The following is a 23,984-nucleotide window of genomic DNA, read 5'->3' as shown; positions in this document are numbered from 1 at the left end:
ATCAATCACAAAGTCTATAACTACATCACGCATAGGGAAAACCATGAAAACTAACCATGCAGGCACCCCTTTTGCCCAAGTTCAAACCCAGGACGACTACATCACACATAGGGAAAACCATGAAAACTAACCATGCAGGCACCCCTTTTGCCCAAGTTCAAACCCAGGACAATTACATCACACATAGGGAAAACCATGAAAACTAACCATGCAGGCACCACTTTTGCCCAAGTTCAAACCCAGGACGAATTTCTACCATTCACCTGTCATTCATTCAGGTGGAGCTAAAATAATGTACAATGGTGTGAGGATGTTATATTTAAAGAAATATATAGCAGAATTTAAAGTTCTCAAAAAATGACAAAAAATATTTACTCCATAGGACGAAGTTCAGAGTAGAATAACTTGTGCCATGAAGAAGCAGTGCATATATCTGTCTTAAATCACTAAAGGTTCCCAAAATAGTCATGAGTAAGAGACATTTTCTTAATTATAACTCTAAAATAAGCATTTAAAACTTTGTAGCAGGACTCTTTTTACTTCTTTGTATGAAGTAATTGCAAATAATTTTAGGTATATTTCAATGAAAATATGCATTTTGATTGCTATCGAAAGCAATCTATGTTTTTGTGTGTCATCTGTACTTAAGGACAGACTAAGGGACTCTTTTTTTCCCAAACGAATTATAAAACTGATTTAAAATAGACTTTTATGTGGCGTGTGTACGTGCATATGTATGTATCTTGCATAACTCAAAAAGAAATAGCCTTAGGATGTTAAAATTTTGTATGAGGGGCTGGTATAACACATAGATGTGCTCCTCCATTTTTGGTTGCAATCGGCCATATCAAAAGTATATAAAATTTTTGCCAATTTTTTAGATCCACTGTTACTCTGCTCAGCGAGCTCAGTTTCTTTATTCTTATATGTTTGTAAATTGTGCATTTTTTGCTTTAAAAATGATTGAATTACATTGTTCTTATCTTCCCGTTAAGGTTTTTATGCCTTTCATTAACCTTCATGTTTTAGTTGTATAATTATCAACAATTTAAAAGTTGTTTAAGTGCGGCTAAGCCTAATTTTTATTCCCTTGGCAGCCATATTTGTTTACATTTGAAATTCAGCAGAATAGTAGATTTGTTGCCAATCTACAGAAACTAAGCTTCACAAAGTAATGTCTTCTTTTATTATTGTGAATTAAATTATGCTTAATCCATTCTGGAATTATCATGTAGATTATTAAATTATCCCATATATTGACAGCATAGCGTCCACAACAAATTTAATTAGTTTCTAAGCCTTCAGTGTCTTTTTGCCGAGTGAAACCAAAAGTAAACATTCAGTTTCGTGCACTGAAAAATCTGTCTTCTTGCACGCTGGCTGAATTGCTTGCTTTTGTGTAGAAACTAATTTTAATTGTCAAAAAAATTTTTTAACTGTTTTTGGTGTTTTATGTTTTCTTATATCTTTAAACTTTTAATGAAGATATTTTGTGTTTTCATTATTTTTGCCTTGCCATGAAGTGAGAACTGAATTAATTGAATGAGAAATACATCTCTAATGAAATTCGAGGAAATAAGCATTTCATATTAACAGAAAATACTGCCACCATTCTGTTTTGGACAGAGCAGAATGTTTACGAGTAGCGCATGCATATTAGGTAAGTAGTGCAGAATCGTCTCTGAACAACTGGTCATATTTTATTTGTTTAATTTCTTTCATACATGGTTTTAGATTTATTATAGTATTTGAATAGAACATGTGGCAATGATTAGATAATTCATCAGATGATATAATTTTTTTCTGCATTCTGAGTTACAAAATGAATGAGATGTAAGCTGTTAAGTGAACCTAGCACCAGAGTATTACTATGGCAAATAAATATGGTGAATTTTAAAAAGCGCATTTATTCTATTGTGGTTTATGCACTATCGGTGAAGTAGATTTAATTAAATTCAATAAATTTACATGAAATTCAGGAAAACATGCATATAATTTAATATTCTGTACAAGGAAGTCATATGGTGTACACATCAGATATTTTTCTTTCATTTCACTGCCAAATATAAACAGATATATAAAGCTTATATTAAGTTAAACAAATATATAAGCTTAGCTACTTGGACAGTTAAAATTAAATCAGCCTGGTTAAATAAAAATATATTACAAGAATTGGTTTTGAGCATGAATTCTGTTAGAAGTTTATGAATATATAAAAAAGCATACTTAACTTTAGCATAAACAAAATTTTTTCACTCTTTGATATTTTAAGAGAATACAACTCTGGACAGCGGTTGTACAATTTAATTAAAAACGAAAAATTTTTATAATATTAATAAAATATTCTTTTGTACATAATTCAGAAATCAAATAAACATTCAGAAATACACTGACTACCAATAAGTATTTGGACACCTATGCAAATGACGATATCTGCAGTCCTAAGGTAGGTAACGAACTCTGCTGGTATATATCGTGTAGGAAACAGCATCGGCTTTAGTCGCATGCATGATGCCTCGCAGTTCGGAGCTCTCTGATTTCGAAAAAGGTATAATTATCGGGTATAACAAATGTGGCCGATCCTTAAGGGACATATCTAGCCATCTGAAGTACCCGAAATCAACAGTGGCCTATGTGATTAAGAAGTGGAAGGTGAGCGGTGATTGTCGGAATGTGCCCCAAGTCGGCAGACAAACGAAACTGGGAGATAGAAACCGAAAAGTGCTGCCCAGAGAAATTCGGAAGAACCGCACCCAACCGATGGCCCTCATCCGCGAGGAGTTTCAACAGGCATCCGGGAGTATTGTTTCAATGAATACCAGCTGTAAGGAAGCACATCTGCTTGGTTTTCATGGTCGTGCTGCTGCCCATAAGCCTTTGATCATAAAGTCCAACCGAGTTACTCAGTTAATGTGGTGCAAAGCACATAGAAATTGGACCGTAGATCAGTGGAAATGGGTTCTTTGGAGTGACGAATCAAGGTTCAACCTTATCGTTCGGATGGCAGGGTCTGGGTCTGGCGTCTACCTGGAGAACGTCTCCTGTAAAATGCATTGTGCCAACAGTCAAGTTTGGCGGAGGTGGAATAATGGTCTGGGGGTGTTTCTCCTGGTATGGCTGGGACCCTTGGTCCCCATTCATGGTGAGCTGAACTCCGATGCCTACTGCACTGTTTTGGATGACAATGTGCTTCCTACGTTGTGGCAGTTTTACGGGTTCGACCCCTGTTACTTTCAGGACGGCAATGCCAGTTTCATGTTTCGACGTTAACCAAGGCTTGGTATGGGGCCAATGGAGTTCATCGAATGGGCTGGCCTGCCCACAGTCCAGACCTGAACCCTATCGAGAACCTCTGGGACAAGTTGCATCGCCGAATTCAGGGGTGTACTACCTGTGCAAAATCGGTGAAGGAACTTCTATGTCTTCTCCAAGCCGAGTGGAAGAAAATACCACTAGCTGTCATACAAAGACTTGTGGAAAGTATGCCCCGGAGGGTCCACGCTGTAATTACCTCTCATAGAAGCTCTACCAACTATTGATTTTGAATAAAGTTAGTTTTTCTTTTCTATCACAGGTGTCCAAATACTTATTGGTAGTCAGTGTATATATTGTAAACACATATTGAATACGATTAAATGTAATAAAAATACAATGCTTATATATACAAACCTTTCAATAGCTTGTAATAAAAATTGAAGAAAATTTAGAAGGGGAAGCAAAAATGGAAACCCCGAAGTAACACCTGGGTGCTTTTCTGTATATGCATGAAATGCAGTTGATGCTGTAGATTTATTTTTAAGGCACAAGTACCTAAAAGAAGAGGAAACATTAAAACTAAGAAAATTTAACAAAATTTTCTAGGAACTTAAAAATACAATGTTGGAAAAAATTCACATCATCATTATAAGTTGCATGATAGAATATTCTAATTCCAATTATATACTAAAAAGCCAAAGAAATGAAAAATAAGCTTCCTTAGACCTATTTTTATGCTGCACTGCAGAATTTGATTTTAAGCTCAAGAACTATTGGGTCATCCAAAAAGTTCTGCCTTTTTTTTTTTTTTTTTTTTCTTTCATGATAAATATAAATGAAGTTGTACAAAAAATAACAGAATTTCATTGTGGCACATATGCAACATTTTTTATGCCTTTTTGTCATCTCCCCAACTGCTGGTAAATTCCTCTTTTAAAAGAGTTGCTAGGTTTATTTGTAAAGAAATTATCAAACAGCTGTTTGAAAGCCTCCAAAGAAGAGAACTCATACATTGAGTGAGATAATTTGAAGTAGCAGGAACAGATAAAAATCTCAGAAGGAAAAGTCTAGCACAGTTATCCTAAACATTTTCCAAACATTTCTTGAATCAACTCCTCTAGCATAGCCCCTTATGCTTATCCTATGTCTTATCAGTTAATGATGTTTAAGAATAATATTACATGGGAAGGAAAAAGATACTCTGCAATGCCAATGAAATGGTTTTTTTTTTTTTTTTTTTTTGTAATTGTCTTCCCTCAGTGTGATACTATATATAAAGATTCTTTAAAAGTTAATAAAATCATGCCGACTAATATTACAAAAGATATTTTATATTATTGCAGAGAGCATTCATTATTAATGTTGTTAGAATAAATTCTGTCCCTGTAAGTAAATTATTACATGCAATTCAATTCAAATCGCAAAAAGTTTCAGGCAGCATATTTCAACGAAAATATCCATTTTGACCACTATCGAATGCAATTTAACGATGTTTTTGCGTGATATCTGTACGTAAGGACAGAATAAAATACTCTTTTCCTTCAAAAAAATTACAAAACTGCTTTAAAATTAATTCTGAAGAGAATTTTTCGTGGCGTCTGTATGTACGTACGTGCGTGTGTACGTACATATCTCGCATAACTCAAAAACGAGTAGCCTCAGAACGTTGAAATTTTGTAATAAGTTCTTTATATAGTATATAGGACTGCTATAACATGTAGATGTGCACCTCGTATTTTGGTTGCAATCGGCCGCACCAAACATATATAAATATATTTATATATATATCCACTCTGTTAGCCGGCTCAGTGATCTCAGTTTCTTTACTCTTATATGTTTGTAAATTGTACATTTTTTGCTTTAAAAATGATTGAATTATGTTGTTTTTATCTTCCGGTTAAGGATTTTATGCCTTTACTAAATATGTGTGCAATATTTTTAGAATTATCAGCAATTTTAAAGTTGTTTAATTGCCGTCAAGTCTTTTTTTAATGGCGGCCATTGATGTTTACATTTGAAACAGGAGATTAGTGAATTTGTTGCCAATCTAGAGAAACTTAGCTTCGTAACAACAAAGATGACGCATTCATTTATTATTGCCAATTAAATCATGCTTATTTCTTTCTGGAATATTTTCAAGGAAATAAGCATTTGAGATTTACTTCGTTATTTTTAATATAGATATTTTGAGTTTTTATGTATTTTTGCCTTCTTGCAAAGTGAGAACTGAATTAATTAAATGAGAAATACTCAATCGTCTGTGAAAAATTGTTTCTTTTTTGTTTTGTTTGCTTAATTTCTTTTATACATAGTTCTAGCTTTATTATAGTATTTGAATAGAACATGTGGCAACGATTAGATAATTCTTTAAATGATATACATTTTGTGCATTCTGAGTTATAATATGAATGAAATATAATACTGTTAAGTAAACCTAGTGCCAGAGTGTCGCTATGGTAAACAAAGTGAATTTTAAAAAATGCATTTATTCTATTGTGGTTTATGAGCTGTCGGCGAAGTAGCTTTAATTCAATCTAATAAGTTTAAATAAAATGCAAGGAAATATGCGTATAATTTAATATTCCGTACAAAGAAGTCATGTGGTGTACACATCAGATATTATTTTTTTTTTCGGAAGGTAATTACAATTCAATTTTGTTATTATGTAACTAGTGCACTGTATGCCTAAGTAAGGCAATATAAAAATATTTAAATCATTGTTGGTTGCTTTTCTGTGGATAGTCTTCTTAGTTAAGTTCTTTATAATTGCAAGTGAATGCTTGGTTCTGCATTGACATGAATTCTGCATATTGTTTTGTTACATGCACAGACAAAGAATGGTGTTTTAAAGAGATATGTAACTGAAAAACAGCAGCTCTAATTCTGCTTACTAAGACATTTAAAAAAAAAAAAAAAAAAAGTTCTTTCAAAACCTACGCATTCAGAACTTGCAAATCTTCCACAAATACAATTTAAGGTGGGAAAAAGAAAGACTGTTAAGTGTGTTACTGTTCACTACGGATAGCCAAACTTACTATCAGTAAAAGTAACATACAGTACAAAGTCCAAAATCCGGATGTCAATTATCCTGAATAATCTAAAATCCTAATCTCCAAGCCACAAACATTTTTTTTTTTTTTTCTTAATGCTTTATGCATGCACATTTAATTTTTCCTTCCATAATAAAACCTGTGGAGATGTTTACTTAAAAAGTCTGATTCTTAATTTCACTCAGGCACTACATAAAATACCTCATTATGGAGAAATAATCATGTAAGCATAAATTTGTTAGATTAATAATTTGGTGTTCCGTAGCTGAGTATCTACATGGCATACATCTCAAACCGAAACATTCACCTATTTTATATCCCTGACACTGACCTGGCAAGTCATTATTTATTATATTTTGCTTTCATCATCGCATGTTTATCAATACATGAGGGCTTCAGGAATAACTAATGCTGTGATGTTTAAACTTTTTTTTATATTAGTAATTGAATAACAAGAGTATGGCAACCTTTTATGCTAACATTACGCTTGAAACTCATAGGCCAAAAGATTACATTTAGTGCTATTTTAATTAAGAATAACTAATATGCTATTTACCATAAACCCAAAAGCGGCGGCAGAATACGTCGGCACTGGACGGCAGAATTTAGGGGAAGCACCAAGCGGCAAAATTAAGGGATGAGAAGTTTTTATGATTTAGGGAAAGCACTGGGATCCAAAGTTTAGGCACAGTGAAAATTTAGAACTTAGGAAAGCGTTTTGTATAACAGAATTTAGGACCCATAGAGACTGCACCAAGTGGTATCGAGCACCGGACCTAGATAAAGCCTTAAATATATGTGAGAGTTTATTTATTCAGGACTCAGATTAGTTAAGCATGTGCAAGAAATAAACATAGGTATAGTAAATAACTAATACAATTCAGGGTTAATTCAGTACACAATAGGAGGAAGACATAATTTAGCGAAACAACTTGGCTTTCATCATCAATCTTGTGATACACAGCCAATAATGTATAATGGACACTACTAAGCTAGGCTAAAATTATCTTTATTGATTCTAAGGTATTTCAATTAATGTAGCAGACTACGCTGCTCCTGATCTTCTAATTCAATCCAGCTTATTATTTTTTGCAGATTGTTATTATTACGGGAATTTTATAACAACTAAGCTTGAAGTTTCGATTATATCGAAAAGAGTTTCCAATTCTGGAGTTGGCAAAGGATCTACAAAGCAAAACCATGTTTGGATGTCCATTAAACAAAAAGTGGAATTGCTGCAAAAAATGGATAAAGGCATATCCATCTCAAAATTATGCAAGGAGTATGGCATTGGAAAGTCCACTGTATATGGCCCAAGAAAAAGAAAAAGGAACTTTTTGTGGAAGCATATTAAACAACTTACATTGAAAGAAATGTTTAATAAAGTAAACAAATAAATATTAAGCTTTTTTTTTTTTTTTTTTCTTGTAAATTTGATGCCCTTTAGATCATAATTGCTCTTTATTTCATAAATTACGATTTCATATTTTAACTGCATAATTTCTGCATGCCATCTTACCAGATTTAAATAGATGATCTATTATCTGGAAAAATCCCGAATCCAGAATCGGCAAAGTCCCAACCAGTCCGGAGTTCGGACTTTGTACGGTATTAATGTTAGTAGAAATATTTAAGTGCCAAACTAAAAATTTTAAGAGTTGCAAATCAATTGAAGTTATTGCCACAATCAGAATAATTTGAATGGCTAGGTTCTATGGTAATCAACAAAGATACTGTCAAACTTAAGATTTTTTTATGATTGAAATTTGTTCCTGAAAAATAAGGTTAGTCTAGACAGTGATTCTCAAACTTTCTTCAAGTGAGGGCCACTTATATAAATCAGAATATTCTCAGGAGAACATTACTTTTCCACATTTGAAAGCAATTATTTTAGCTTAAGTTTCTATCAATATACTTTTACACTTGTCCAATATTATCTTTACAAGTATGAAACCATGGATTTCTCAGAAACTGTGAATTACAATTTTATGAATTTATGTGGAATGGTACATAACATAACACATACATACAAAGGGAACATTTATCAGCACTGCTTATCATATAAAACTATAGCATGAAATAATAAATGTCATTCTACTATGCTACAAGGAGAGCTCAGGATAAAAACAAATATTCTCCCGACTAGTGCATGCATAACACCATGTGCTATCATATTGACAATAAAATTGTTAGTCACAGTTTGGGGAATTCAATTCCACTCCTCCAGCAATATCGTCTTCAGAACATTTACATTTCTAGAAGGAGGATATCTCCTTGCACTACTTTCCCCAAATAGTCCTGCAAGTTCTATCTGGTTAAGATGAGGAGATTTTGCTACCCACGGTATTCGCTAAGTGTCTTCATTTTCAAGGAATTTATCAAGATCTGCTCGATGTGGATAAGCATTATTGTCCATAAATAAAAATTCAGATCCATATGAAAACTTTAATGTAAAGTTTAATATTACCTCATTCCAATATCTGGCCAGTCAAAGATCCGCAGTTGAAAATGTGTGGGAGCATACATCCACTGATCATTATTCCCCTTTCTCATACCATCATATTTGCATTATTGAAACGGTCACGTTCCATAATAGAGCTTTCATGGAAGAATCAAAGGAAGATTTCATGTTCCTGACTTCCTCTACATGTAAACACATTTAAAATCAGATGTTAAATTAAACCTCGACTCATCAGTAGAGAGAACATGGGACAATTGGTATTCACTAAAGATCTGATGTTCATTATGCCAATTAAAATGTGTGTTTTTCATTAAAGAAAGGCTTTTCTCAGCCTTCTGTATACAATTTGCTGTGATACAGCAATTTCAGTGGCAGTTGCAAGTTCTGAACTTGACTGTAGAGTAGTAAACTTCCTGTTACGATGAGCAGTTATTGGTGGATAGTGGTTTTGAGAAGCAGTTGTTATTCATTAACTACCTTGTCCATCCATCCCTCCTTACAATAGTTCGAGAGTTCTGAAATATGTTCCATAATGCAGAGACTGTCTGCTTTGAAATATTCACACATCGCACTGCTCCCACGATTTTTTGCCCTCTTTTAAATGGTCAACAGATTTTCCACTCCATAGATTCTTCCAAATGATACTTCAGAGCTATAATAAACCATTTTGATTCCTTACACACTGAAATCAAACTTTATACTGCAGAAATTCACTCATATATACAATTTGCATGATGTTGGAATGTCTTAATTTGCATGTCAAAAATCGTTTAATCACTTTGGATTGTATAATGCTAATTGAGCTTGTCTTTCACATATTCTCTGCAAAAATGGATTAGAATTATTGGATATTTCATGCAGTATCATTATTTTGAGGTAGTTAACGATAAATTTGGGCATAATTAAATAAGCAAAAACAAATTTTAATTAATTTTTAATAATTTAAGGTTATGAGAGTTTTAATAAAAAATTTCCTTATTAACTAAAATAAATATTGGCATTCAAATTTGATGAAATGAATAGATGCCAATTCTTACACAGCTCTTTTATGTTAGGATGCATGCTGGTTAGCTTAGGTAGGAGATCGGCACACACAATGTAGGTACTTTTTATTTGAGTTACTGACAAGAAAACACATATACATAAAAGTAAATTGAATTGTAGCTTTTAAAGCACCACTGCAGAGTTCACTAGATTACATTTTCAGAGATAATAAAGCCGATAAATTAACCATACCTTCTGCCTGGAATTAAATCTTGTGTCATACGAAGGTTTAATTAATTGCCCTCTTTCATTTAATAACAGTACATTATCATAGTACATGAAAATTCATCATACAGTAAAAGCTTGAATACCCGGAAAGCTCTGGAAATGCCATATTCTGTACAGTTTATCATAAAAGCCAAATCAATGGGAAAATTTTCTGCTGTAAAATTATAAAACTAAACATCTTGTTTGTTTACAAATTAGAATATCAAAAAACTACATTTAAAATTATACAAGATTTTTTGGGGAAAAAATGCATTTCGGACATCAAAGCAAATGTATTTTTCAGGCCTTAAGGCCTACGAAATATGGCTTTGATGTCTGAACCAACTATGAAATCTGGTTGAATATGAAAGTTGGTGGCGATGTTGCTAATCATTCTGGCAGAAGTTATGAGCAGATCATTCTTTAGTTAGTTACAAAATAAAATGATAAAAACTGCAGACACAGTATTTAAAAAAAATAAATCAGTCATGAATTTTCATGTTATATAGCCATCATTTAACAGCTTCCAAAGTCACAGACAGCCGCTTTTGATGATGCCTGAATAGATTAACTTACTTCAATTTATTTAAAATAATAAAACGATATATATATAACAGCTACACATAAACCAAAGCAATTTATATATGTTTTTACATATGGCTTTATTGGAAAGATCAATCCAAACATATAAAACAGCTCAAGTATTAGGCAAAAACAATGATAAATGATAAAAAAAAGAACAAACATTTATAAAGTAAGAATCGGAATAAATTTATATACATTCTGAGCATCCATTATGCGGAATGATCTATAATCCGGACCTCAAAGGCACAAACTTTTTTTTGTATGCTTTACGCATGTGTATTGGGAGGATGTGTCTGCAGATACGTTAAAAAATGATTGGCATAATTTATGGCCAGCTACCATATTTCATGGTGAGGACAATGAAGATGATAGCCGCGAATTTGAAGGTTTTCGGACATTGCAAACTAAAGGTGAAATTTTCCAGTTATTGGATTTTGTAAAGAAATGTGGAGAAGCGGTAATAAATGAAGATGATATAACAAAAGTTTTTCATTGTGATGACAATGCCCCAATCATCAAGCAATCAACGGACGGCGAAATCTGTAGTATGGTTCTAGATCCAGAAAATACCACTTCTGATAATGAAGAAAGTGACAGAGAGGTTATTGAAAACAAAAAAAATTTCAATTGACAAGTTAGTCGATATTCTTGACACAGCAATTACAGGACTTGAACAGCGGAACTTTGTAACTGAACAAGAAATTATGTCTGTTTATAGAATTAAAGAGAAAACGCACATAAACATAAAACGAAGCAACTTAAACAACTTATATTAAAAAAAATGTTTAATAAAGTAAACATATAAATATTAAGCCTTTTTTCTGTAAATTTTGATACTCTTTAGATCATAATTGCTCTTTATTTCATAAATTACAGTTTCATATTTTTAATTGTATAATTTCTGCATGTCATCTTACCAGATTTAAACTGATTATCTATAAACCAGAAAAACCCCTAATCGCTGAAGTCCCAACGAGTCCGGATTACGAACTTTGTACTGTATATATTTAATAAACTTAAACAATTTATATAATTCGGTTCACCAGAAAGTTCTGTCCGTTTTTGGAATAAAACAAAATACAAATTTTTCTTATTATCAATAAACTTTATTAAATAACATAATTGCCATTATTATTAATGCCTTCTTGGCAGCATGAGGGCAATTTGTCCGAACATGGTCTGAAATGGTTTGCCAAGCTGAATTAGGCCTTTCTGTGATCTCCTATGTTGTCAGAAAAGGATCTTGCTCCAACACGTCTTAAAAACATCGCCGTCAATCAAAGATGGTCGCCCAGAACATGGCTTATCAGAAAGATCGAAATCACCTATTTATAATTTTCCGAACCATCTTCTGCATGTCCTATCAAAAACGGTACCTTCGTTAAACACTTTTAATAAATTTCTACATTCTTTCGTAGCATTTTTTCCTTGTTGAAACTCGATAAAATACAGTGGTGTAAATGAACTTAATCAACTTTGCTTTAGTTAATTTGCTACGTACACTTGACCACCTAAATCGATACAAATACAGAGCTGAACATGTGCCAAATAAACATGTGCTTACAATGTCGAAAATGGTTGTTAAGAGAAATGGACAGAACTTTCCTGCAGACTGAATATTTATATATATTATTATATTTAAAATTTCTATCCTAAAAATAAAAAAAATACTGTGCATTCATTTAAAAATATTGACACGAATAATTTCTGATAATATTTTTTAAAAATTTCATACAGTTATCAAAATAGACGAGAACATTTTAATTTTGACATGCAAAAATTAAAAACAAAATTTAAATCAAAAACTTCCATTTCATATACATTGAGGGAAGAAAAAACTTACTGAAGCACTGTCTGCGCTATAAATAAATCCACTTCACTTGGATAACCCTTTGTTATGTGGTATTCAATCAACATAGTGGCACAACCATCACCATCAGTTGAATGAATGAAATGGTACCGTGACTGCTGATAATTTTTTTCTTTTTTTTTAAAAAAAAAAAAAGAAAGAAGGAAAAATGGTAAACATTAGGATCATTTCTCCATAAACAATACAGAATATGTTACTAGACAAAACCAACAATGGTAACTAATATAACAATTCATACATAATGCATACATAGCACAATATATAAATAAGTATTGGAAAACAATTTGATGAAAAGAAATATTAAAGCTAATATATATATATATATATATATATATATATATATATATATATATATATATATATATAAAAGGACCTCTGAGGACAAAAATTTTGCACATTTAGCTGCAAAATTTGAAAATAAAATTAAAAAGTAATTCTTCAAGCTATAGCCTATGTGTAAAGTGATACTTCATTCCTATGCAAATAAGTATAAACACATATTAATTTCCAACTGCAATATAAAATGTAAAAACATAGAATATATGCAAAAATAAGAAAGAAAAAGCTAAAGGTGAATGCTTAACTTGATTGGAATTTAAAAGTAAAAATGTATGTAAAATAAAGTGTAAGCTATCTCATTACATATGAGAAAAAATACAACGAAATATCATATTAAAAATAAGAACCACAAGCAGTGGTAAATGGAATAATTAGCCTAATTCGAACATCATCATGGACTTTTCAAGGGAAATGCATATTAATAGTCGAACTCTGCTCAATTCCAGAACGCGTTTCATCAAACAGGCATTGAGACTGATAGCCAACAAATTATTTATCATAAAAAGTCCCAATATAAATTTAAACCAAGTGTCAAATTCCCTGTTCCATTTCCCGACGCGTCCGCTGTGAACCAGTACACGAGAAATAGTCAATTAATGCAGGGAAAGTAAATAGGCCGCCTGGTAAGGCAAACTTACAGTAATAAAATAAATAGGGAAATTGCTATTAGTCAAAAAATACACGAACCTTCTAGTGTGAAAAGATATAACTTTTAAAAAAGGAGTAATAGTAAAAATGTCTTAGAAAGAGAAAAAAGATTAAAATTGGGCCAGTTTGTGACCAAAATTCATAACTACAAAATGTTGAAATAAAACATACCTGAATGAAAGACTTCTTTGTGCTAGAAGCTGTTATATAAAAATGGCCGACATAGGGTGTGGAAAGTAACGACAGAAAAGAGTGAAGAAGATGAGAATTAAATTAACCGATTGGGCGAGACTACGCCAAGGGGGAAAGACACGTCAGGAAGCCAAGTCCAATGAAACGTAACTAACCGAGGGTAAGAGTCCAAAATTACAGGGGGGAGGGAAATGTGGTAGAAGGAAGCTTTTTTTTAACATTGTGCCTGTCCTGTGCGAGGTTCAATTTTTGAAAGGAAGGAAAGGCGAATACAAAGAATGGCTAATTTTACTCTTGGTGAATTTGGCCAAAAACAGTTGAAATTGGAAAAAATACAGTATTTTGTTAGTAAAAGTCGTAATTCTTCAAGCTAGAGGGCTATCAAGCTGCTTAGATTGAAATGGGGCCCATAAAATTTAATAACAGGATAGATTTGTCCAGAAAAAGATATCAATTTACATATAATACAAATTAAGAACAAAGTATTGAAGTACTGAGCCAAATGTGGAGAGAAAATTTTTTTTAAGTAGTGAGAGTGATAAGCTATACATTTTTACATTAGATCATTTAAATCAGCCATCCACCATTTACCTTCCTTTTCTTAAGTAAATAATATCATTATCTAATTCAAATAATCTAAAAAAACAGGTTAATGCCAGCCTTTTTTAGAGAATTTTTAATGACTGCATGTGTTATAAGATTGTCAATTAAGATATTAAAAACACAGTAAATTTCTTCTTGTAAGTGTTGTGCATTATTACAGATTCTTTTAATTCTGAGAAGTTGCGCATTAATTGTGTTGACTATGACTCTTTTTGAAATATTATAATTCCAATTAATTAACTTTAGTGTAAGGAAATTGAAATCTCTGCGCTTGTCGTAAATTTTGATAAGTTTGTAATCCAAAATATGCAAATCAAGGTACGCTATATCATTTTGAACAGTATTAGTGGCATTTAGCTTGAGGCAAGTGGGGGGTAAATACTTGAGTTCTCTATTTTGTTGAAGTTGTTAAATGCAATAACAACATCTATATAATGAAAGATGTGCTGGAAGTATTCGTAATCTTCAATTTTTAGGTGAAGTCATAAACTTATATTCTTGGGTAAACAGGAATATTTTGCAAATTGCTGTTGAAAAATTTCCACCCATTGGGAAACCTTGGACTTGCTTAAAGATGTTATTAAATTTAATGTAATTGTTAAAAAGTACACTTTTTAAGAACAGTTGCCAATTTTCAGTAGAAATAATTGTAGTGATCTGAGGAAATAAATTAGGTAAAGTAAGTAAACTATTATAAATTTTTTCAAGAGGTAAAGTAGTGTAAAGTTTTTAAAAATCATAGCATTTTAAATATGTTCTATTTCCAGCGAGTTTAATGTTACAATAATTTTATCGTGGTTAGAGATAATCCAATTGTAATGCTTCTCTTGAAAATCAAAATTGTTAATTACACTTTGAATGAGTTTAAGTTTCTGTGCAAAGAGATAATTTCTTTGAAATAACTTCTGGTACTGTTGGCTATATATCTGAACTTTACTGGTGTCTTATGAAACTTAGGCAGTGCATAGATATTGGCAAATCTATTAATAAATTTGTTAGGACAGATCTCAAGTCTTTTATGAAGTGCATTAAATTTATTCAAAAGTATTTTAGTGCTGGCAGAGACTTGTGTATAGGTGCCAGTAATTCATAATTCTTGTACGTTGCATAAAATTTTTTTCAGATGATACAAAAATTATTACAGTACAAAATCTTTAATCTGGACTCGTCAGGACTTCGGCAATTCCGGATTATGGGTTTTTCCGGAATAGAAATCATCAATTTAAATCTGGTAAGATGTCATACAGAAATTATAAAATTAAAAATATGAAACCATAATTTATGAAATAAAGAGCAATTATGATCTAAAGGGCATCAAAATTTACAAAAAAAGCTTAATATTTATTTGTTTACTTTATTAAACATTTCTTTTAATGTAAGTTGTTTAAGTTGCTTCATTTTATGTGCTAATACTTTCTCTTTAATTCTATAAACAGACATAATTTCTTGTTCAGTTACAAAGTTCCGCTGTTCAAGTCCTGTAATTCCTGTGCCGAGAATACAGACTAACTTGTCAATCGAAATTTTTTCATTTACACTAACCTCTCTATCATTTTTTTCATGCCTTTATCCATTTTTTGCAGCAATTCCACTTTTTGTTTTATAGACATCGAAACATGCTTTCGCTTTGTAGATCCTTTGGCAGCTCCAGAATTTTTGACATAATCGAAAGTTCAAGATTACTTTTTATAAAATTGCTCTAACAGTCTGCAAAAAATAATAAGCTGAATCCAATTAGAAGATTAGGGAACAGCGCAATCTGCAACATTAACTGAAATAGATAATTAGATAATTTTAGCCTAGCTTACACCTTTTGTTATACATTAAACGCGCATGCTTAAACACATATGCACAAGCGTAAAGGTATTATGCGCATGTGTAAATGCATATGCGTAATCACTACGCATGCGCAGAAAGTTTGTAGCTTTGATGTCCGAATTATAGGTCATTCCGGATTATGGACTTCCAGATTAAAGACTTTGTACTGTACTAGCTTTCTCTACTTTGGTGATGGCAAAGCTTTCTTGTAGAAGGTTAATTTGCAATTCAAGATGTTTCTTATTGTGGACTTTACTGAAACTAGGCAGTTCAAAGAGCTCAAGTTTAAATTCGTGGATTAATGCAGCTTTCCATCCGAGAAAGGTAGTGGTTGTAAGTTGAAGCGCTTCAACTTAATTGACAATCTTATACCATACTTATAATCATTAACAATTCCCTAAAAAAGCTGGCATTAACCTGTTTTTTTTAGATTATTTGAATTAGATAATGATATTATTTACTTAAGAAAAGGAAGGTAAATGGTGGATGGCTGATATAAGTGATCTAATGTAAAAATGTTTAGCTTATCACTCTCACTACTTAAATTTTTTTTTCTCTCCACATTTGGCTCAGTACTTCAATCCTTTATTCTTAGTTTGTATTATATGTAAATTGATATCTTTTTCTGGCCAAATCTATCCTATTATTAAATTTTATGGGCCCCATTTCGATTCTAAGCAGCTTGATAGCTCTCTAGCTTGAAGAATTACGACTTTTACTAACAAAATACTGTATTTTTTCCGATTTCAACTACTGTCATTGGCCAAATTCACCAAGAGTAAAATTAGCCATTTTTTGTATTCACCTTTCCTTCCTTTCAAAAATTGAACCTCGCACAGGACAGGCAACATGTTAAAAAAAGCTTCCTTCAGCACATTTCCCTCCCCCCCCATAATTTTGGACTCTCCCCCTCGGTTAGTTACGTTTCATTGGACTTGGCTTCCTGACGTGTCTTTGCCCCTTGGCGTAGTCTCGCCCAATCGGTTAATTTAATTCTCATTTTCTTCACTCTTTTCTGTCGTTACTTTCCACACCCTATGTCGGCCATTTTTATATAACAGCTTCTAGCAGAAAGAAGTCTTTCATTCAGGTATGTTTTATTTCAACATTTTGTAGTTATGAATTTTGGTCACAAACTGGCCCAATTTTAATCTTTTTTTCTCTTTCTAAGACATTTTTACCATTACTCCTTTTTTAAAAGTTATATCTTTTCACGCTAGAAGGTTCATGTATTTTTTGACTAATAGCAATTTCCCTATTTATTTTATTACTGTAAGTTTGCCTTACCAGGCGGCCTATTTACTTTCCCTGCATTAATTGACTATTTCTCGTGTACTGGTTCACAGCGGACGCGTCGGGAAATGGAACAGAGAATTTGACACTTGGTTTAAATTTATATTGGGACTTTTTATGATAAATAATTTGTTGGCTATCAGTCTCAATGCCTGTTCGACGAAACACGTTCTGGAATTTATCAGAGTTTGACTATCAATATGCATTTCCCTCGAAAAGTCCATGATGATGTTCGAATTAGGCTAATTATTCCATTTACCGCTGCTTGCAGTTCTTATTTTTAATATGATATTTTGTCGTATTTTTTCTGATATGTAATGAGATAGCTCACACTTTATTTTACATATATTTTTATTTTTAAATTCCAATCAAGTTAAGCATTCATCTTTAGCTTTTTCTTTCTTATTTTTTCATACATTCTATGTTTTTACATTTTATATTGCAATTGGATATTTACTGTGTGTTTATACTTATTTGCATAGGAACGAAGTATCACTTTACACGTAGGCTATAGCTTGAAGTATTACTTTTTAATTATATATATATATATATATATATATTATTGCTTCAAAAGAATAAAGTAAAGTTAAATTTAATTTTAGTACATCTTTAGAAAATAATATTACAAAAATATACATATATAATGTTATCAGGTTAAAAAAATAAAGAAAGAAAAGATAATAAAAAATTTCACAGTTTTATTAACAGCAAATAAAATCAGCAATAATTTGAAAGTTATTTGACTTCCGACAAGAAAAATTAAGTTAATATCTTCAAGTGACATGAAGAATATTTAAAATTTTGAACATATTTTTAAAAAATATTATTCCAATAACAGCATCTATATGATCAATAATGGAAATCAAACACACACTTTGCAACTGAATGACCAGTTACTGTCATTCTTTCAACTAACGAATCCGCAAACTGCTAAGTATGTAACATGGATAGAAATACATACTAATTTGCATAAATGGCAATGTGATAGCTATTAGAAATGCATGGCAAGCTGACTGATTATGAAAGAGTATGATGGTAGGTGATGATTTAAGTCATTAAGTTTCAAGGATGCCATAAAAGAAACTTGCTATTTCTGTTTTAAAATGTTAAAGTACTAAGAATAGGCTATTCCTGAAATATCATGTCTTTGTGGAAAACAATATTTCAAAATAACTGTTTTCGATATTTAAAAAAAAAAATTTAAAAATAACTACCTTTTTTAATTTTTGACCAGCTTCTCTTTTTACTCAAATTACAAGCAAAAGAAAATTGAATTTTGTTACTTGACATGTATTCTACATCCATTATATAACAATAAAATATTATAATTTATTTTTTTCTGACATCAACTTTTCTAGATTATTCAAAATCTACATTCCACCTACAATATCAAATCTATCACAGAGATTTAGCCAAGCTGTTAACAGGCATAATATTTAGCCAATCTGTCTTAGCCCTAGATTATTTGAAAGCCACATTCCGCATAAGTTCTTAGCAAACAGCTGTTAGCTGACAGGAGTTGAGGCTTTCGTGGAGGAATTTCTGAGGGAAACTGGCTCATATTCATGCTAGACATGACAAAAACCATAAAAATGCTTGTTTGCCTGGAATCAAACCAAGTTCAAAACCAGTGATCAGCAATTTTACTGCTCATCCACTGGTGGGCCAGAAGGAACTATGAGACAAAAATAATAAGCAACATGAACTCTGCATCAAATACAAAGCTAGTTTTCTGAAAAATTAGTATTTTTCATACACCAGAAAGTATGATACTAGTTTTTAATTTTTAAATTAAATATCATTCATAAATATTACCTAAAACAGGAAATAGTCAAGATATGAACCAGATAAAACATTTTTAGTCCACCATAAAAAGAAAACTGCAGCAATAGAGAATAACCAACAAAAGAAAACTCAGCCTAAACCTTATTCAATATGGCCCTATGATGAGGCTATTAAAATAACATCAAATCAAAACTTTCAGATATGCAAAATGTTCTCATACTAAGTTTAAGTTTTAAACTAGGTCAATAAACTGAAATTCTTATACTTAACAAGTTAAACTATTCTGAAAATACTTCTTGAGTCTAATAATTTTTCTGTATTTGTAGGTACTTCAGTTTGATAGTTATCTCTAAATACTACTATTATAAATTAATTGTTAATTAAAATAAATTACTATGATCTTTAAATAATTAGTTTCACAATGCATAACATTTATTGGTAATAACAGAAAAAAAAATTAAACTATTCATGTCAATACTTTGAAATACATGTATGACAAAACATACCTTTCCAAAGGGTCAGTGCTACAGACTGGTGTAATCGTGGATGTCCAAAAGAGTTTCCACAACCATCAGTATTCTTACTTGTCCACTTCAGGGCATTAGTTAAAAAGTTGGTCCTTTCTGGAGAATCAGGTAACATCATAGAAAAGAGATTTCCTAGTTTATCTGGAAAAAATAATAATGAGTTTTTTCCATAAAAGTACTGCAATATGACGGAAAGATTACATCTAAATTTCTAATACATTACTGAAAAAAAAATTTTTTTTTAGTTCAACTACAAAAAGCTTTTTTTCCATGTAATATCTACATTAGGATAAAATAAATGAGCATAAAATCTCGACATATATGTTCTATTCCCTCTCATCAGACTTGCTATGTTTACACTACTTAACTACAAGAAAAGACAAAATGTTTTAGAATACAATACATGTAAGCTCAGTGAGGTCATCAAAATAAGAAAAGAAACTAAACTATATTTATTAAAATGATACCATAAGTAACAGTCAAAAGAAGAATGCAATTTACATACACTGAAATTAAAAATAAAAGGTACAGTAAAATCTCTCATAACTGCACCCAATTAACTTAGTAATATCAAAATAATGGCACTTTTGGAAGGTCTAAATCTGAATGAAAAATTAAGCCTATGCAATAAAAAATGTCTTGGGTTAATCTGAAGCTTATGCAGAAAACATTTGTATTATGTTTCTGTCACCCAACATGACAAGCCTTATCCAATCAATGTTGCTGAGGAGTTGTTTAGAATATAAACATGAATTACCAACTTCTTTTTATGCTTTGATGTATAAATCATCTCTCTCAGTAATAATTCACATTGAAAGATGTTACATTTACTTACTCTCTTGTCTGAAAAGTTGTAAAGAACTACTTTGTATCATTGTTGGTATAAACTGTAGCCTATGATCATGTTAACAGATACCAAGCCAAGTGACAGATTCTCTTAACTTAAAAAGCAAGTCGGCACCCGTCAGGGGTGTGGAGTCGGTAGGGAAAATGACCAGCTCCGACTCTGACTCCTTCATATATACGTAAACATATACACATGGATACAGCTTATTTTTTTTAATATAAAAGAAGTAATAGATGCTACAGAAAAAAATTGATGCATAGCAAATTTTTTATATTAATTAGCATTTATTATGAAATGGAAAAACTAGCATTACTAATTTCTAAGAAACAGTAAAACTTCGGTAAGATCCTCTTTGTTAGAGGACCATAGATCCAATTTGATAAACTTCAGATTTGAAAAGAGTCTTTCCACACTGACTTGAGTAGGAAGAAAAGCTGTTACCATTAGGCCATCTTGCTCCCTTATATTTATTTACTAATATGTCAATAAAATAGAAAATAACTATTCCATAAATAAACATATTAATTCAGTTTGTCATTAATTTTTTTTTTCAATTCACTTTAATTTCATTTCAAATTCAAACTGTTCAATAAAAACTGGACTCGGAGTCGACGTATTTTTTAGCAACTCCAACTCCTTTTACCCAAAAATCTACCCGACTCCAAAGCCCTGGAACACGTATCCAACATCTCTGATCAATATACTTGGAGAAAGTTAGTGAAGAGTATGTATAGGCAGGTACAGGCATATATAAAAGCAGATACAGGCTTGGGTGGGTACAGACAACTCTATTCCTATCATTCTTTCAATATGATGGATGAGATAAATGAACATGTACTGTGAAAGGAGAAAAAATGAGGAGGTAGGAGTAGGATGACGATGAAGATAACAGGCACAGCAAAAAAGTTATGTGAAAAGAAGCTGATGAAAGATTACTGATATTCATAAGTTTTGCTCAGCAATGTTCATCTCTAACAAAAAAATGATTTTATGAGGCTTCATTGCACTTCATTGAATTTTTAATACTCTGAAGAGAAAAGAAGGTATACATTCAAAGCTATATGCTGTCACACTAAGGAATTCACAATTTGATAATATATTTTGTAATTTTAAAAATGCTATGTAATTTTTTCCCTCAAATATAAAATCTTGTATACATGTTTTAATTTTAAGCATTCTGTACAATTTTTATATCATTTATTTAACTGTGATCAATAGATCTAAAAACATGACCAGCAGACTTCGTATACTATAGTTTCTGCTGCCATTACAAAACATTAATTGGTTAAGTTCTAAAAATATGCACTCAACTATCAAGAAAAATCTTTTATCTGGAATCAGCAAGGTCCTGTAGCTTCCAGTTAAGAAAAAATTCTATAGTATTTCCATCTGAAAAATTTGTTTTAAAATTTTGAAATAAACTTGAAACATGCATATACACTTTTTTTTGGGAGGGGGGGAATATGAAGTTCCTGCTTGTGAAGTTTTTTTTAACCTAAGAAGTCTTTTATGGTTCCAAGAATACATACATCTATGAAATTTTATTAGTATATCACATTTTAAAGAAATATAAGGAAAAATTTCATTTCCATCAAAGATAAAAAAAAAATTTAGATGTTCAACTGCTTCAACAATATCTTTCTATATGATAATCAAGACATCAATACAATGCAAGGCATTTATTTACATGACTGAAAGGTAAAAGTTTCAAATGATTTTATATGATTTTCAGCAGATATAATCAATACTAAAAAATAATGTACTTGTTACTTCAGGTAATTAGCAATAATATAGTTATTGCTGCACATAGAATACTACACTCTCCAAAAATTGCTGAACTGAAACAAATTGTATGTACTATGTTAAGAAAACTCTTTCTACTATTAATTCTACAAAAACTGGAAACAGAAACTTACATAACAAATTACAGATTACTGTAATAATTTTTAAGCACTTGTTTTTTAAATTGTTCACCAATAATCCTATCGTTTTTAGTAATTTTCACTCTCAGTCTTCTCATTTAACACATACGCTGCCAACCACAAGTTATCTCATAGACAACTTTTTTATTTCAAGAGAAATGTGTATTAACTTTACGCTTATATTTTGTAGCATTATTCTGAGAACTGCCAATTAAATTGCTTACTGGTGCAGAAATAACTTTCTTTTTCTAAAACCTATTTTTAACAGCAGAAGCTGTAACTACATTTTCATTTACTTAAGGTGTTTTGAAACATTCAGTAGAGCCTTTTATCTTTAACTCTAGAAGCATTTACTTCTTTAAAAAATGCAAGAAGTAGATTCCATTGTGTGAGGATTCTAGATAAACATTTCTTTAAAGATAGCTACTGCATAGATACATGTTTCAAATCTTTTCTTATTTATGCAGCTGTTGGAATAGTTTCAATTTCCCCTCCTTTCAGAACCTCTTTAAAGGTCAAGAATAAATATCAAGAATGTGTTGATCCACACTTATTGGTAAAGAAATTTCCCCCTTTTCAGCTGCTATATATTTAAGAGGAGAAAGATGCACCTCCTAATTTGCAAATCTGAATTTTCCTTTTTTTCAAGACGCCTGCAACACCAGTCTTAAAGCCTACCATTACTCGTGCATTATCGGCACCAGATGCTAGGCAGTTATTCAGAGGAATTGTATTTTCTTTTGAAGTTTTAATAATTAACTGTGCTATATTAAAGCCTGTCAAATGTCCTTCTAACATGGGGAGAAAAAGTGAACTTACACTCAATTTCTGAAGACATTGGGTTCAAAAAATAAAAATTGATACAGTTTTGAAACGGTAGTACAGCTTCCGTCCGTGGAGAGGCAGAATGGAACTGTTTTAATGCAATCAATAACTGAAGATTTATTTTTCATGCTCATTTCTTTTACAAATACAGCCATTTTGGTCCTTGCACTTGAGTATTTCTTAGCGATTTCGCTCTCGGGAAACAATTTTCTAAATAAAGCTGCAGCATGATCCGATGCATTCAGTGGCAGGTTGTGATGCAGTAAAAAGGCAGATTGGATTATTCAATTATGGCAAAGCACATAAGGGCTATCTGCCTAAAGTGAGGAATGCCTTCGTGGAGGACTTTCCAAGGGAAACTGGTTCGTATACACGTTACGCATGGGGAAAACCATGAAAACGCCCGTGCAGCCAGCCCATTCGCAGGATTCGTACCTCGGACCGAACTACCAGTGTTCAGCGTCTTTACCGCTCGGCCGCTGCAAAAAGGCAGAAAAGAGGCATTCTGCGTTAACCGTTTTAAGTCCCAAGCAGCGCAATCTCACTGTTGAGATTTTATGTCAAGAAAACTCAGTACATTTCGAACACTGTGGACAACTGACGGTGCACTTGATGTTGATAATGTGGGCACTTGATTTAAATCAAGTGCATATTGATGTAAAATACACAAAGCGCTATTGCGCTACATGGTATTTCTTGACATAAAATAAAAC

The 23,984-nt window shown here is 31.7% G+C and overlaps 1 protein-coding gene across 1 annotated transcript in view; it reads right to left on the bottom strand.

The window, feature by feature from the left end:
• LOC118202539 (Golgi to ER traffic protein 4 homolog) overlaps positions 1-23,984 on the bottom strand; it is a 61,821-nt gene that overhangs the window by 15,631 nt on the left and 22,206 nt on the right. Inside the window, exons 4-6 of the mRNA XM_035374712.2 lie at positions 19,657-19,818; positions 12,446-12,584; positions 3,670-3,810 (exon numbers count right to left, since the gene is read on the bottom strand). Coding sequence (XP_035230603.1) covers positions 3,670-3,810; positions 12,446-12,584; positions 19,657-19,818 — 442 coding nt within the window. The remainder of the gene's footprint in view (positions 1-3,669; positions 3,811-12,445; positions 12,585-19,656; positions 19,819-23,984) is intronic.

The sequence above is a fragment of the Stegodyphus dumicola genome, chromosome 5, assembly GCF_044657685.1.
Source record: "Stegodyphus dumicola isolate Sdum_Otavi_A_Nest chromosome 5, ASM4465768v1".
NCBI classification, from domain to species: Eukaryota; Metazoa; Arthropoda; class Arachnida; order Araneae; family Eresidae; genus Stegodyphus; species Stegodyphus dumicola.
This window is presented reverse-complemented; position numbering and strand designations above follow the sequence as displayed.